Consider the following 16814-nt stretch of genomic DNA (forward strand, 5'->3'; position numbering starts at 1 on the left):
AGTTCAAAGATTAAGCACTAAAGAGCCATTTAAAACAAATGGAATGCTTTGACAATTTAAGAGATCAAGTGAGTAACAACCAGAGGGGAAAACTCCACTAATCTCTGCTCATATGAGGGGTTCTGAATTCAGTAAACAGTTTGCCCCTGTCAAGTAGATTTATCTGACATTAAAGCTACTTTAGCAAAGAATAAATGGGAGCTTGTTAATTTAAAATCTTAACCTCAAAGAAATACCCCTAAATCCCCAGTACAGCAATTGTCTAGAAATTATTAACAGGTTTCTTTGTGTAGAGGCCTTATGGAAAAAAACAAACCTTCCATTTTCCCAGAGAGTAACAATAACTGTATGAATTGTACAGTAAGTTAGTCCAGCTATACAAAAACAGTCTATCCACTGGTTCCAGAAAGTTGTTTTTTCAAAGGTGCTGGAACTCCTTGTGACCTTGAAGAGGGTGCTAGTATCTCAGAGAACAAGCTGAAAAGTGTCTTTGCCCCTCTCTTAACCAATAAATAACCTATTTAACAACAGCACATAGTGTAAAGCTGGTGATAGTGACAGACACCTATCAAAGCCTCTTGATTAATCATACTTTGTTTAATAGCACAGGAAAGGATAAACAATGCTGAAAGCCCAATCTGGTCTCTTGCAATTCCCTCCACTCTCTGCTAATTTAGGTCCACATTACTTGGGTCAAGCTGCACATCATCTGTGTTGTGCTGTGTTGTGTGGATAGAAGATTTATAAAGAACGTAAGACCAATGCTCCATCCAGAACTGGCACGTGAGAGTAGGCCAAGTAGACGGCCACCTGGGGCGCCCCTTGGCCTAGGAGCACCATGAGGCACCCCTTCTCCCCACGCCCCGCTGCCTTCGGGACTTTGCAGAGGCCTCCCGAGGCTCGGATGGCCTCCACAAAGTCAGGGGGCAGCGAGCATGCTCTAAGTGCACCCGCTGCCTTCAGGACTTTGCAGAGGCCTCCCGAGGCTCAGGTGGCCTCTGCAAAGTTGGGGAGGCAGTGAGAGCACTCTGAGTGCACCCACTGCCTTTGGGACTTTATGGAGGCTTCCCAAGGCTCAGGTGGCCTTTGCAAAGTGGGAGAGGGTGTGACAATGATGTCATCATGATGTCATCCGCGCATGCTTTGTGCACATGAATTTAGCCATGGGGGGGCAGATGAGCGAGATCCATCCTGGGGCGCTGGAAACTCTAGCGCTGGGCCTGGCTCCATCTAGTCCAGCATCTTGTCTCATACAGAGGCCAACCAGGACCAACAACAGGGCATAGAGGCTAAGACCTTCCCCTGATGTTGCCTCCTGGCTCTGGGATTCAAAGGATTAATGCCTCTGAATGTGGGGGTTCCCCTTGGTTACCATGGCTAGTGGCCACTGATAGACCTATCCTCTATATAAAGAACAAAAGCAACAAGTATGCTAAGAAGGTGAACCAATACAATCCTCTGTCCATTAATTTTGTTCATGTCCTCAGGAAAATGATGAATTTACTGGGGGGGGGGTGGGTGCAAATTTCTATGACTGTGTGCAAGTGCATGCCTGGTGAACAGTTTGAGAGCCACCAAGGTAGGTTTGTTTTTATATCTGTGCATATCATGGTAGAACCTTGGCTTGACTTGGGAAACTGCTTAGGAGCTGCCTGAAGAGATGGTGCAACATAAACAGCATGTATGTAGGGGTGTCTGCATATAAGGAAGAGAGAACACGTGTATTTCTCACTTATTTAAAATTGGCAATGAGGTTTGAATTGTAATGTAATTCCCTTAGTAGGTTCTGAAAACCCAGTTCTCATGAAGTCTAAAAGGAACCTGGTACATTATAACTCTATAATTTAATGTAAAAGTTACTTTTTAAAAAACCAGCATTGTACATAACATACCAAATACCCTGTGCTCTTTAGATTTAAAAAAAACACATTTAAACTGCAGAACCAGCCTAGAAACTTGATGACATTCAGTCACCTCTTCCCTGCCCAGAAAAATACACAATCCTTTCCTGGCCCATCTATGATGTGTTTGATTCAGAGCAAAAAACACAATAGAAGTAATTTCACATGCAAATGCAGGTGTTTCATCACTGTGTATTACCATGGTGACTCACCTGGCTATCCAGGCCAAGCAAAAGAAGCATAATAAAAAAAAGAATAGCCCAAAAAGTTGGCAGTGGCATCATGCTCACAGCTTTCGGGTAGGCAATAAAGGCGAGTCCTGGACCTAGAGGAATAAAGAGAGAAGAAAGGGGGAAAGGGAAAAGAGATAGTAAGTAAGCAGTTCCCCTTGAAGGCAAGACCCCATTTTTCCCACTAGGGATGCCTGGTTCCATTCAGATAAACCCAAACCCAACTGAAGATCCTTTTATCTGACATAGAAGCATGCATGGCTGCAATGGGAATTGCAGTCCTCAAATCCCTCCAAAAGCCATTGCTTATCCATTGCCAGGCTCATCATCTCGCTCAAGCATGCCAAAACATGCACATGTCTTTCACAAACAAGCTATGATGGGAGAGGGGTGCCTGGCACGTGACATGCAATTATGGCAGAGGCCAGTTCCTGAACTCTTTGGACAAAGCAAAATCCACCCAACGCCATCTGTTTCTACAGCTGGATAACAGAACAGTGTTTGCATAAAACAGCAATGAACTGACTTAACTGGTTTCCTTTCTAATAGAACAACTGATTATCTGAATAACGGTTACGTCTTATCTGGTGATGTAATTGGTAGCCATGTTGTGTTAATGGTTTAGCATGCACTACTGCCACAATACATCCATTTGCTAGTATCTGATATTTCTCGCTATACATAGCAACTGCCACAGAAATTGTATTCTGTTCCTTTAACCATGAAAATAAATTTCTTTAACTGAAACAAGGCTAATGTACCTCCCACTACAATTAGTAACAGCAAAGTCAAGGGTGGGTTATTCTGTTATCCCTGTGGACAAGCCGCTAGAAGTCAAAACTATGCTCAGTTTTAAGGCACAAAACATTCATTGCATTATAATGAGATTTCTCATTTTATTTTCAGTATCACTTTACCAGGTGCTAGAACTGATGGAAATATTATAAAGACCAAGAAGCTGCAAGAAGTTATTTACTTTAGAATGTTTTGGTTGTTTTGAAAACAGTGAACACTAAATCAACAGTTTTCATGCAAGCTTTGTTTAAAAAAGAAAGTACATTAGAGTGTTTGAATCTCTGAAAGTAAGATTAAAACACCATTTTTTTCTACTGAAAGCATATCTTCTATCTGTACAGCAGGAGAATTTTAGTCATGGATCAGCCCTCCTCACTCACTTCTGATGCTCTTGCTACCTTCCATTTTCTTTTCCATTTAACCAAGGTGCAAGGGAAGGATAAAGAAGCTAACATCTCATAAAGCCCTGGACTCCAAACCACAGGAAACAATTTGTGCTTATGTCTCAGTAAAATAAATAAGTTAGTCACTACCACCCCATCCAACAGATTTCAATGGGACTTGAGCACAAATAACTTTCTGTGGATTGGGGCAATGAGGCTTAATCCAGCTAATGTTATCCTCATGAAAGTTTGTGCCCCATGTATATCCCTAGCTGCACGAGAAACCTCATGTTTCAATGGGCTCTGTGCTAGTGATTCCCCATCACAATCAAACAGTTGAAGATATTCATGTTTTATTTTTGAAGATATTCATTTTATTTTTTTAAAAAAATAAAAAATCCAACCATTCAATTTTTTAGGAAGGTAAGTAGGAGGTCTAAATTCAATTTTTCAATTCCCTGCCAAAGTCCAGTTCAGTCGGATTTTAGATTCACAGACATTTCCAGCTGCTCTGAATGTGTTATATTAGATTACAGCTGCATAGAACTGATAACATTTGGCTCATCTGTCAGGTAACCCAACTTCTGCCACGTTTTCTTGCATGCAACTCACTATGACCAACTATCTTGTTATTTAGTTGTCTGCTCATTCACAACGTATCTTAGGGTAATATCCTAGCCACATACACTTGGAAGTATGTATCACTGGACCATGTGGCACTTACTTCTGAGTAAATGTGGCTAGGGACAGGTTGTCAGTCACCATTTCAAAGAAATGGATTTCAAAGTGATAGATGAGTAAAAGACTTGGGAAACTGAAGCCAGTGGCAACAATCCAGCACTAGCTAGGATTGCTTAGACCAAGTGAAAATCAACCCTTAAGCAAGTCTACCTCTGTGCTGGCTTGTGGCCAGGGTTTTATAAGAAAACCCCCCCACAGCTAGGAGTCAAATATCCAGGTTTACATGCCAACAGATTAAGAGATGTTAAACACCACACTCCCACATTATTATTTTCCTTCCTCTGCCTAGAAGAATAGTGCTGGATTTGTTTATTAAAGAAACAGAAGGAGAAACAAAAATCTCCATTGGAATTCCTTGTCACTACTGAAATGGCTCCACAGGAAGAAAAAGGAACCTCTCTGACAAAATAGTATGGAAATTACAGAGCAAAAAAATACTTTCTCCATAGTACCCTCCGCATTAGCCTGTGTCTGCAACTCTAAGTGTGTACTCACACTTAGGACAGTCTTAAAGATTTTCTGGGGCTTCACACTTGGGCACAGTTCACATTTCTTCCCTTTCTAAAGCTTTCTCAAGTTTGCATTCAAATGTGTCATCTGGATGGTAATAGCCAGCGACAACCTTTGGGATTCAACAGGATACTTTTTTCCAACTACAGCCATCATTTGCACAAATTGCTGCCAGTTTAATCATTGCACTCTAGACTTCAGTACACAGACTGAGATATCAGATGACATAAGATAAGCATCTGTCTTAGGGTGTCAGAACTTCAAAGGCATAACAGCTTAGGAGTGCCTCACTTGCTCAAGTGCTACAAGGGAAGTCCAAGAGAATTTGCATGTTGTGCTCAAAACAAACAAAATGAAGATATATATTTTGGTTTGGTTTTTTCCAGTAGCTTGGGAGTATTAAACAAAACTATACAATAAGTAAGAAATGCATCTTTATGTCTAATCTGACCTTCCAATGGAAATGTGTGGTGAACAATTCTGAGCACATGCTCACAGCACTGCTCATACAAAGAGGGACCAGTAGGCAGATGCACATTGTGCATATACTGACAGTGGTGGTGGGAAGGACATGACAGGTAACAGATCTGTCTACTTCCCCCCGAATTCTATATGGGCTTGTTACAAATCACATAAATTCCAACATGGTTTCACAATGAAACATGAGAGCTGCAATTTTAAAAATACCAGACATTTTTTTCTAGCATAGCTTCCATCTATGAACAAACATGGTGGGCCTGTGGAGATCTCATAAACCTATCTATTAGGATCAAAACCAAAGTAGATTGCAGTCTTAAGAGGTTTAAGTTTTATAAGATGTACACATTTCAAGTCTGTTTTATTTCTATTAAAATTTATTTTGCATTTAGCTTGTTTTGAAAAAAACAACAACAAAAAATTCAACCTGTTATGCTGTTTGAAACAAATTAGACTTTGAAATAAATTAGGCTTACTGAAAGGAGTTTTCTTTTCTTAAAAAAAAAAATTCTCTCTCTCTTTTTTTGGGATGATTTTGTTTGTAGTACTTTGCTCACACACTGGGTGGCAGTGCCCACCATCACTGCCACCGAAACCATCGTACCTGACTCTGCCACCTCAGCAATGTCCACCCCTTGCTCTTGTGCCATGAAGCCCAGGACGGAAAAAATTGCGAAGCCAGACACAAAACTGGTACCACTGTTCAGGCATCCCAGCAGCATACAGTCCCTAAGTCACACATATGTCATGGAGGAAGTTAATTAAAGAAAAAATTTGAATCCATGGTTCCCTACACATCATTTATTTAGCTAACACACTAAACCCGTATGGAAGGAAACTTGCCTATAGCAGTTGTATTTGTATTTGTTGTAGCTCCCCAAGGAAGTCATTGCACCTAAGCAGATTGCATAGGAGAAGAAGATTTGTGTTCCGGCATCTATCCAGACCTAAGGAAAGAAGGAAGAAAACCTCCATTGGAAAATGACATTACCCAGACTAGGCAACCTATAAGCATCTTCTCACCTCCAAGAAACAGCATCTCAGCAACATACTCAGAAACTCTAGCAGATATATTTGTTTAGCACATCTCCCTTTCGCTTCAATCACATCTTTCTTTAACTTACAACATTTTGATGGAAAAATGTAAAAAACATGACTAATTTGAAAATAACAGAGCATTATACACACACATATTATATACACACATATATATATATACATATATTGCCCAGTTCTGTTCATCATCATTGTGCAGTAACCAGTAGTATATGTGGAAATACAATAACAGCAAACTCCTTAGAATTCAAACCTTTTTTTACGTAGCGGACAACAGTACATTCATCCTACCCTTCTATTTGTTTCTTGCTCCTGGGCATTAGAGCCACTTATGCTCAGGTGGACAGAAAACTGCCTAAATCTTTTGAAAAGCAAATAAGCAGTAGCTTTTAAAGTATCCCTTTGTGTTATCTCCCATCCTTCAAGGTTGGTATGAAAGGTTGGTATGTTCCTCTGTCTTGCATGGTCTTCTCTTTTACTGAACTGATCAACAATAATTTTTTTTTAAAAAAGAAACAGATTCTTATTTGCATTTTTGTTTTTCATCTGTCAGTTTCGTATTCTCCCACTGCCAGGGAATGGAGGTTATGGCTGACAAGAAAATGTGCTGTCATATCATTTGTAAGAAACTACAGTCTTACTGATGTAGCAGGTACCACTGGAAAGAAAAATTAAGCACTAGACTCTCCCACCTTTTTCTATGTGTCTTCCAGGCATTTGTGTAAATGGTATTCACTGTCTTCCATTTTTTGACCTTAACTATCTACTATCTGTCCCAGATACATCCATATAACATGGTTGCAATCAGTTGCAAATACTCACAATTGCTTCTTACCGTTCTATTTGCTGCTCCACAATTTTGTTGCCCTTCAGAACTAAAGACTGAAGCAAAAATTATCTCCCTTACCTTGTCCAGTCTAATACCAACAAAAAAGTTGAGATGCTATATTTGGACAGAGTCTACAAGCCTCAGAATCCTTTTAATATAAAAAGATATACATACATGGAAAAATGTATTAACATATTAACAATAATAACCTTTCAACATGATATAGCGAGGGAGGGGAGAATGATACAAGTAAATTTAGCTTTTGATTGCTTAAGACAAGTAGGAAGATCTATTATGCCACAACCTTACTCTCCTCTTCAAATTTTGTTCTAAAAAATAGGAAGAAAATATCACCACTATCAATTCCTAGCAACCCACCTGAGGATCAGCTAACCGAGCCATGTGAGGATAAAGATAAAACTTGATGCCCTCTGCAGCTCCAGGTAACGTGACGCCACGGATTAACAGTATGAAAAGCATGACGAATGGGAATGTTGCTGTTACGTACACAACCTAGGAATATTTAAAAAAAAATGGTAAGTTATCACTTTTACTAGTAAGAAGCCAGAGCACAGGGATTCAAAGATATTAATTTGTATACACCTGAAATTTGAGGTCATGATTGGAATCACTCCTATTTAATTGTCTCATCTTCCTGTTTACCTTTGTCTTGGACTTTTCAGTGGAACACCATGGTTTCCGAAACCTGATTTAAATGCATAAATGTTTATCCATCAAGCCACAGGAAATGCTCTGTCTGTCTCTCTCTCTCTCACACACACCTTTTTTCTCATTGAAATTCCTTCTGGCAAATACAAATCACTGTTTTATATAAATGGCTGCTCTTCCTTACACACCTTCTCAATGAAGATTTCTAAAGGTAGTAAAGGGGGAATCTTCTCAACATGGAGAAGATGAGAAAAATGACAGGCCAAAGCCCCACTACTATTTATTAAACTGAGACAGTCTATATTAAACTGAGACCTCCTTGGCAGCAACTTCCTGCACTGCTGACTCAAGCCAACAAACTAGCCTACTTCATTGCTATTATATAAATGCATGCAGAACAAGCTAATGAAGCATGCAGACTCAAAAACAGAGAAACTACAAAAAGAAGCAAGTGAAAGTTGAGTGATAAAGATCTTCCAGGCTCCATTTTTTCCCTGAGCTATAGATGTCTCCTATGCAATACATATTCTCAAATGAGTATTTCCAAATGAAGAAGGACTTGGTTTGATTTCACCAGAAAATTAGAGCATATTTCCAAGTGTATATTTACACGGCCATACTCCCCTGTTATTTTTGTTGAAATCCATAGTTCAATTGGCTACTTAACAACTCAGTTAAATATGGATCAGTTCAATATGGGTGCGCAACAACAGTTCACTGGTATCAACTTGGAACTGAATTATCTGAAGGAGCCAAAGTGTGATGGCTTGCACGCCATTGTGTTTTTGCCAGAAGCAAAGGTGTCATTTATACTCATTTAATTTGCTTAATTGCCCCATTCTGGCATAGGCTAGGATCTGAGTGATGTACATCAGAATCAGCTAAGTCTTGGCCCACTTTGGAGAACCCATCAGACTCTTGCTACACTCTTTGGAATATATCCTGGGATATATACCCTGAGATCTAAACTGAACATGTGGAAGTGTAGAAAAGGTGTCACACTAGAGGAATGAACAACAGAGATGAAAATACATGTAAGCATGCAATGTTTAAATGGGCCTTGTGTGAGGAAGGCTCCCAGCAGGAGCACCTTGTCTGCTTCTGGCTGTGCTTGCCCCAAAAGCTTGCCTGCCACATCTCAACATGCACTCCCCCCACTGAAATCCCGATTAGCTTTTCTTTTCTTCTCTTAATAGGGTCACAACATGCCACCTGGTAATTACAGCTCTGCTGCTTTGTTTAAAAGAGTTTTGTTTTTGTGAAATTGGTTTAGCCAGCTGAAAGCTCCTGAGATGCATCTTCTTGCCTTTTAAGTGAATCTCAAGAGATTAACAGGCAGATATAAAAGGCAGCTGTATCATAATGACTCCAGCAGACAGCCCAGTCTCTAAATGCAACACTTGTAACTACATCAGTCTTCCCATGCCGTTTCCAACCCTGTGGGCAGGGGAATTGTGTCTTAAAGCATTCTCTATGGTAGTTCATAATCTCCCCTACTTTCGTACTGACCACATTAAAAATGCATAAAACTAGGCTTGCCAATCCCCAGGTCCCAGCGGGGGTTCTTCCGCTTTCCCAGGCTCCTTCCCACCCCCAATTTGTTCAGATGTTAAAGAGTTCTTGAGTTTCCAGTGCACCAACCTGAAGATGAAACTAAAAAAAAATGAATGCATTCTCAATGCTTGGATGAATAAGGAATAGGCTGAAAAATCAAAATAACAAACAGGAACATAACCTTGACCAGGAAGACAATTCTGTAATTTTAGACACCAAACTTTGTTTGTATTTAGGCACCTGATGAATTTGACTCAACACTTCATGGTCATTATAGTTTGGCCTTGTCACATGATAAAGCCTATCAAAGTGAGTCATCAACATATTTAATCAGTATGGAACAGATTACTTTTTAAATAATGAATCTACTCTTTAATCCCAGTCACATATGACTTTTTAACATGATCATGATTGCAAGTAATGAGAAAGGCAGAGAACACTCACTTTCCCAGTGGACTTGACACCTTTCCATATGCAGAAGAAACATATCACCCAGATAAGGAGGAGACAGAGAGCCAGGTCCCACTTGACAACACCAATATCATCAATTCCTGAAGACAAGCTCAATACGTTTTGCCTTAAAGTGTGAAAGGAAACAAGAAACACAAAAATACAATAAAATAATCAGTTCTTTCTTAAGAACCAGTGTTTAAAAGCAAGACTGGGGGGCAAATAATAAGGTTTAAACTGATGTGCTTGTTTAGTTCCTTGGAAACTAAATTTCAAACACAATTAGATTAAATGGAAAGAATCCACTGGTTAATGTGACTTTTGATATGTGGTCCTTCAGATACTCAGGGGTGATGATGATGAGTCACTTGCAAACTGGCCATTTTCTCTCATGCATTCAGTCTCTTAGAATTAGATCTCAGATACAAATTACGCCACCTTCAGGTAGGCATGTAAGACTGTTTTGTTCCAGAGGGCATTTGGTGTCTGGCTGCTTTTAAGCCTTATATTGTTTACTGTTTTTAACTTATTGCTGGATGCACATGATGTTTGTGTTGTTACAGCTTTTGCTATTTTGTAGCCACCTTGCATTTGAAAAGACAAAGCAGGGAACATCTTAAATAAAGCACTAAAATGACAGATCCAAGTGGGTAGCCATGTTGGTCTGAAGCAGTAGAACAAAGTTTGAGTCTAGTGGCACCATTAAGACCAACAAAGTTTTATTTAATAAAAAGAAGAAAACTTTGTTGATCTTAAAGGTCCCACTGGACTCAAACTTTGTTCCACTAAAATGACAGTCAAGGTAGTGAGCGGCATACATATGATATCACTTATCCTAAACTGTCCTATAATAAATATGAATTTTGCCTCCATTTCAATGTATGTGGCTGTCAGGAACTCCAATCTAGTTATAAGATTCCTTCTGAAGTTAATAAAATTATTCCAAGCTGATGCCAGAGTAAGTGATCTGTGAAATGCAACTAAATTAAAAAGGGAAAGGGAAAAATCCTTCAGAACTTGTTACTACTTCTGTAGATGATTCTAATTTAATGTGTGTATTTGTATGTATACATTTCTGTCTTTATTAGATATTATGTCAAGATATAAGCAAATTCCTATTAAGTTTTCTACAAATAAATTCACTTTATTTAAAAACAAAAAGACTGCAATCTGAAGCCCAATCACTAGAGGTCTCATTCCAACAACTTCAATGCAACTTAATTCTGAGTAAACATGCTTAGGACTGCACTGCAAACCTGAGCACAGGAGAGAACTGTATATAGAACTGTCACTAGCATGACTCTGTAGAGTCCAGAAATATGATCATGGAGTCATCAGCTTTGTCACTGACTTCAGAACACAAACAAAACATAGAACTGGAGGAGTTGCATAAGGATATCCCATTTCAACCAAGATGAAGAGGCGTTTAAAATAGCATAGTTCATAATATGCTAGTTTTGGTAAAGAATTTCACCCAAGAGAGGGGGGAAAGTAAGACATTTCTCCTCCCAAATTAATGGCTGCCTTCAAGGGCACATGAGCCTAAAGCAGGTCTTATTTAGTCCTGTCCTGTTTTCTCTAGATTTTTATATCCAAAACACATGAAGAGCCCCTCTGGATTTTAGATGACCCAGGTGTCTGATGATTCGGAAGCACGTACAAGCCTTTGGGAACAATCAAAGCTCCTGGTTACTGGTTAATTGTCCCCTGCTTCTTGCTCTTTGATACTGCATCTACAACAAGATACTACAAAAGGCCAACCTTTAAAATTACAAAATTGAGGCATGTGATGTGATCCCAAAGGGTAAGTCTCTAGAAATAAAGCCAGAGTTGCTTATTCCCAATGACTGCTCAAACAAGCATGAGATTTGCACAGGCCATTAACTTAAATAACCTATAATGACAGTCCCCAATGCATAATCAGCAGCATTACCAGGAAGAGGGTGTCATTCAGCACATGGAAGTAAACATTTCAATAAAGCAAACCATGTCTAAGATGTGTCATCTTCCAAAAGGTCTATTGATACATCCTACATAAAAGACCACATTAGGTTTCAAAGCTCAAACATCAACAACATATTCATGCTATGGACAGCTGTCTTCTATTAGTTTCAAGTGAAATCCAAAAAACAATAGGGTTTTTATTAAGTCCTATCAAAATAACAGTGTGCAAACTTTAGAGTTCTCCAAAAATTCTTTTTCAGGGTAAATTTCCACAGAAGTGGGAGTGTGAAAAGATCATCCAGGCCATGATCCCAATGAAGTTTTGTCTGTACTTCAGAATGAGTGCTCAGCTGATCTCAGAGAAAGCAAAGTATCAAGGTGCACCCACGGCATGCTCTTTCCCCCCATAATGCCATAGTTGCAACTCCATACCATACCCTGTATCCACTGAAGCCAGTTGAACATTCTACCCAACATTCAGACAAGGGGCCTCAGGATTGTGGCCAGAATTTTTACCCCCTCCCCGCCCTTGTTCTTGAACGTTCACCCTGATCAATGGCACTGGAGATATCAAAAGACTGCACACTGTCTTGCGTTAAGCTGGCAAGTCTTAATAAAAGGTATTATATGGCATGTGGATTTTTGCTACAGACCTGCACAACTACCCACATCTTCTTTAAATTTCAAGTGAGTTAATGTCTGATAAAGAAATTTATATGCTTGCAAGGTAAGAAGCACTATCCCACGCTTGTTAAATGAGCTCTGTAACTTATTAGCTAGCTCTGAGGTTTTCCTTGATCAGTTAATAAGTATATTTATAGGTCACTGAATTTTTTCCATTAATGCAAGATGCAAAGTCCTTTGTTAAGTTCTCTCAGTGTCATAAGTATTCAAATCTTTCCCACCATCCTCCCGTGTTATGTGCCAGCCACTGCAAACCCAACTTATTTCCACCCACTGTGCAATGGTTAAGTCTACTGCAAATGTCTTATTTACCAACTTTACAGTATAAACTTCACTTTCTCATCTATCACAGACATCAGCAGATTATGATATATTTATAATCCAAGGAACATTCTACTTAAATGGTTCAGAACAAATGCCAAACGTCTAGCGTACAAATATCATTCCATTAGTAACTATCAACTTACATTTATTTATGGTTAGTCAATTCCTTTCAATTCCTAAGCTTCTACTTAAATGAATGAAATAAATCCATGCTGGAAGCAAATGTTACACATAAACCAAGATTGGTTTTTGCTGATAGAACCATTGGCATCCATCAATTTCTACATAATATACTTCCTAACACAGAATCATTTAATGGTGTCAAAACCCTAATTAAGCAAATAGGGAAGTCACACAAGTAAATAATTTTTGCTTAATATCCTTGGGAAAGGATATTTATTATCTTTTCAGTCTGTGTTATATTTCCTTAATTCTGATGTGGGCTATCACAATGTTACAAACAAAATGGAAACACATGAATTAGAACTTATTAACTATTGCCTATCCATCTGTTAGGGTGTGTACACAGCAGCAAGGAAATTCTTTAACTGATAATCCAACAGAATTAAAGAAAAAAATATTAACTCAGATTCTTGCAGGTTATATTTCATATTTACCATTACAATTTCAATAAAAGTTGCTGTTTTACGCTGCAATCCAAAACAGAGATACATCTTTCTAAACCCACTGAAGTCAATGGGTTTAGAAGGCTATAACTCTGGCCATTTCAATATGGGTTATTTGTACAGAGTTTGACGCTGTTAGGAAATGATATTTTTTTTTGTGCTTCCCTCAGCATCGTGGTGCATTCAGGGGTCCCTTTCTCGAATCTGTTTTGCTGCAAAGGTTTGGGAAAGACCACAGTAAAGCCTAATTAATGGCCATATGGATTACAAAATTTGGATTTTCCTGTCCACGTGGCAGCCGTCATCCCCGCCCCTGCCCGCAAGGCTGACATTTCCTCTCACTACCACCAGGGGGGCTTTAAAAACCAGCTACTGAGTATCATATTAATTTATCTTTATAGCAGGTTCTCTGAATTTCCAGTCTTCATTTTCAGAAAGTTAATCTCAGTCTCTAGGGCTTTCATTGAGCAGATATCTCTGCAACAAAGGACTAGAGTCTTTTTTTTCCTAAAATGAAAGCTGGGAATTTAGAGAGTCTGTTATAACATATCAATATAACTATTCAATTGCTGGTTTTTTTTAAAAAAAAAACCCCGAGAACAAAAACAGTGACCCACGGGAGGAAAGGATGGCTGCTACTGAAGAAGGGCAGAGCAACAGTGAGGAAATCTGCCATGTGGAAGCTCCACTCTGCCACTGTGCTGTATCAGCAGTTGCAGCAGCAACAGGTTAACCAACTCTATGTAGGATTGCAGTGCTAATCTATGCTCCATGCCCCTTATACTCAGCATTGCACCCACTAACAATTAAATTGCTTACTCCCAAAACTCTGTGACAGGAGATGTGAAGTTGGTGACATTCATTGACAGCCAGAGTGTTTTGTTTCTCCTGAGAGTGTCGTCCACACAGGAATCCGTGTTCCACTCGTGGTGACAGTGAGACCAGGGCAGGACACTTGTAAAAGACTGGAACAGATAGTACAGTCCCCAAGCCAGGATGACGATGTAATACACATTCAAAAGCGAAACAATTACGATGGAAGCATAACCTATTCCTGTTTTTTTAAAAGAAAAAAATGTATGAAATAATGCACATAAATACAGCAGTCTTTGTTACAGAACATGAGGATCAAACTGATATTAAAGGGTCAGCTAGAGGGACCAGTAAATTGGCAGCTTAAAGCAAATTAATACCACTATGATAACCTAATCAATGCCTTTTTGTATCATCTTTCCTCCAAAGAGTTTAGAGAGGTACAATCCCTTTTTGTACTCAGAACAACCCTGCGAGGTAGGTTAGGCTGAAAGACTTACTGGCCACTCATAGTGCAATCATAAGCAATTTAACACCATTCTATGTCCATTAAATTCAACAGGCTTAGGACAGCATATCTTTGTTTAGGATGGCATTGTCAATTTTAGTTTAGTTTATTTATGATTTATATCCGCCCTTCCCACCAAGTGGCTCAGGGCGGCTCACAACATAAAATCCAACATAAAAATTAAGTTTAAGCATTTAACACAGTTAAAACATTTAAAACATTAAAACATTAGGAATAACAGAGTGAGTTATCAATCAATGAGTTTTATGGGCAGGTGGGGATTGGGACTCAGATCTTCCAGGGTACATTAGACACTCCACCACAGTGGTAACTGTATGAAATGTCCCTAAGAGGATCTGGAAGCTGAAATGGAACAAATTCAGTTCAAAACATAATTTTAGGCCTACTGACAGAACACAGAATTCCATGCTTTTGTTTCTATGGTAACCCTGGAGCATGATATTAATATATATGGTTCTACTGCTATGTGTAAAGAACAGTTTGTAACTAAAATCCAAAGAGCTGTACAAACAGCTCCACTCACAGATGGGGGCTTTGGGCTTGTACTTTGCCCTCCAATGCTGCATCTCAAGCTGTTTGAAATTAAAGCGATTTTAATACCAGCTTTTGAAGGGGGCTTAGATTTGCTGTACAAAGAAAAAGACTAAAAAAAACCCCTACAGGTCAAATTTAAGTCCACAAGTGCGCCTGAAGTAGCGCTTTCAGTCCAGGCCTGTGTGCTGGAGACATCCTACCCTTCATCTATGAAAGCTTTATGTTTAGAGCCCTCAAGTGCAGAAGATGAGGTGTCTTATCTCAGTGAAACCTTAGGATGAAAGTAAGGTTGCCAGCTCCTTGCTGGGAAATACCCAGAGATTTTGGGGGTGGACACTGAAGAGGGTGGGATTTGGGGAGGGGAAGAACTTAGTCATAGAGTCCATTTCCCAAAGCAGCCATTTTCACCAGGTGAACTGGTCTCCATCACCTGGAGATCAGTTGTAATCCCAGATCTCCAGCCATCACCTGGAGTTTGGGAATCATAGGTAAAAATAAATTTCATTGGTATGTGGGATTCAAAACAGGAGAGGAGAAGTAGCACTTTCTTACTAGCTCATACTGGCTTACTTTCACCACATCAAGCCCTACTTATGACTTTACTTGAAGCATCTGCTTGACCTTTGGGAAGATCTACTGGATTAGACCTGCTTGTGATGACCTAGTAAGGCAAGTCTTGTGTCCTTATGACTATCTAAATAACAAAAATGTGAAGCCTCTGACTGTAACTATTACAAACAGCAGCCAGGTTTGGAGGTATGGTAATAATATTTCTCAGTAAAAAAGCAACAAGTCTGTGCCAGAGATAACAAGGAGGTCACAAGGCAAATGGGCAAGGTCAGCAAAGTGAAAGCTGCAATTCATGTAGTCATTCTTTTTTGCAGAGGATTGGTGCCTATTATATCTAAAACTAGTTAAATGTTTAATGCTTGGCAATTTAAAAAAAATATCCTGTTTTTCAAAAACAATGTCTTTGGTAGATAAGACCACATCCCCTAGTACTCAAAACAGCATGAAAGAAGAAGAAGAAGATGATATTGGATTTATATCCCGCCCTCCACTCCGAAGAGTCTCAGAGCGGCTCACAATCTCCTTTACCTTCCTCCCCCACAACAAACACCCTGTGAGGTGGGTGGGGCTGGAGAGGGCTCTCACAGCAGCTGCCCTTTCAAGGACAACTTCTGCCAGAGCTATGGTTGACCCAAGGCCATTCCAGCAGGTGCAAGTGGAGGAGTGGGGAATCAAACCCGGTTCTCCCAGATAAGAGTCCGCACACTTAACCACTACACCAAACTGCTAATTAGGTATTTATATCCTGCTCTAAATATTTAACTATCTTCACAATCCTAGCCCCTTATTTATTTGGAAATAAGTGCTACTGATTTCAGCAGAGGGTGCATTCAAGTAAGTATTTTGGAAGACATGACCCATCGGTAATTCAGCAAGCTGTGTATGCTCCAATAATCATTGTGTGAACTTGGGTTGTAGCAGTCAATCCACAGTTCAGCCCAGACCATTTGTGAGGTAACATCATACTCATAAAAAAAATCAACATTTCAGAGATGATGATCTAGGAACCTCCATTTGCCCCGAAGGGTGCAACTTAACAAGAAGATAAATACTGAAACTTATCAGAAATCTAGTACTGTTATTATTTTTTAAAATATAAGAAAAGCTTATACTGTTTTAAGATTTTTAAGCATTACAATCTAGGGGGAGAAACACATCCATGTTTCTTTGAATGTCTTTTCTCATATATGTAAGC

At 39.3% G+C, this 16814-nt stretch overlaps 1 protein-coding gene across 4 annotated transcripts in view; it reads right to left on the bottom strand.

The window, feature by feature from the left end:
• SLC6A6 (solute carrier family 6 member 6) overlaps nt 1-16814 on the bottom strand; it is a 69865-nt gene that overhangs the window by 17406 nt on the left and 35645 nt on the right. For all 4 annotated transcript variants that reach the window (XM_060239653.1, XM_060239652.1, XM_060239651.1 and 1 more), the window contains 6 exons: nt 13993-14227; nt 9590-9722; nt 7301-7435; nt 5881-5984; nt 5642-5766; nt 2114-2226 (listed from right to left, as the gene is read on the bottom strand). In XM_060239653.1, coding sequence (XP_060095636.1) covers nt 2114-2226; nt 5642-5766; nt 5881-5984; nt 7301-7435; nt 9590-9722; nt 13993-14227 — 845 coding nt within the window. The remainder of the gene's footprint in view (nt 1-2113; nt 2227-5641; nt 5767-5880; nt 5985-7300; nt 7436-9589; nt 9723-13992; nt 14228-16814) is intronic.

Source organism: Heteronotia binoei, chromosome 5, assembly GCF_032191835.1.
Source record: "Heteronotia binoei isolate CCM8104 ecotype False Entrance Well chromosome 5, APGP_CSIRO_Hbin_v1, whole genome shotgun sequence".
NCBI classification, from domain to species: Eukaryota; Metazoa; Chordata; class Lepidosauria; order Squamata; family Gekkonidae; genus Heteronotia; species Heteronotia binoei.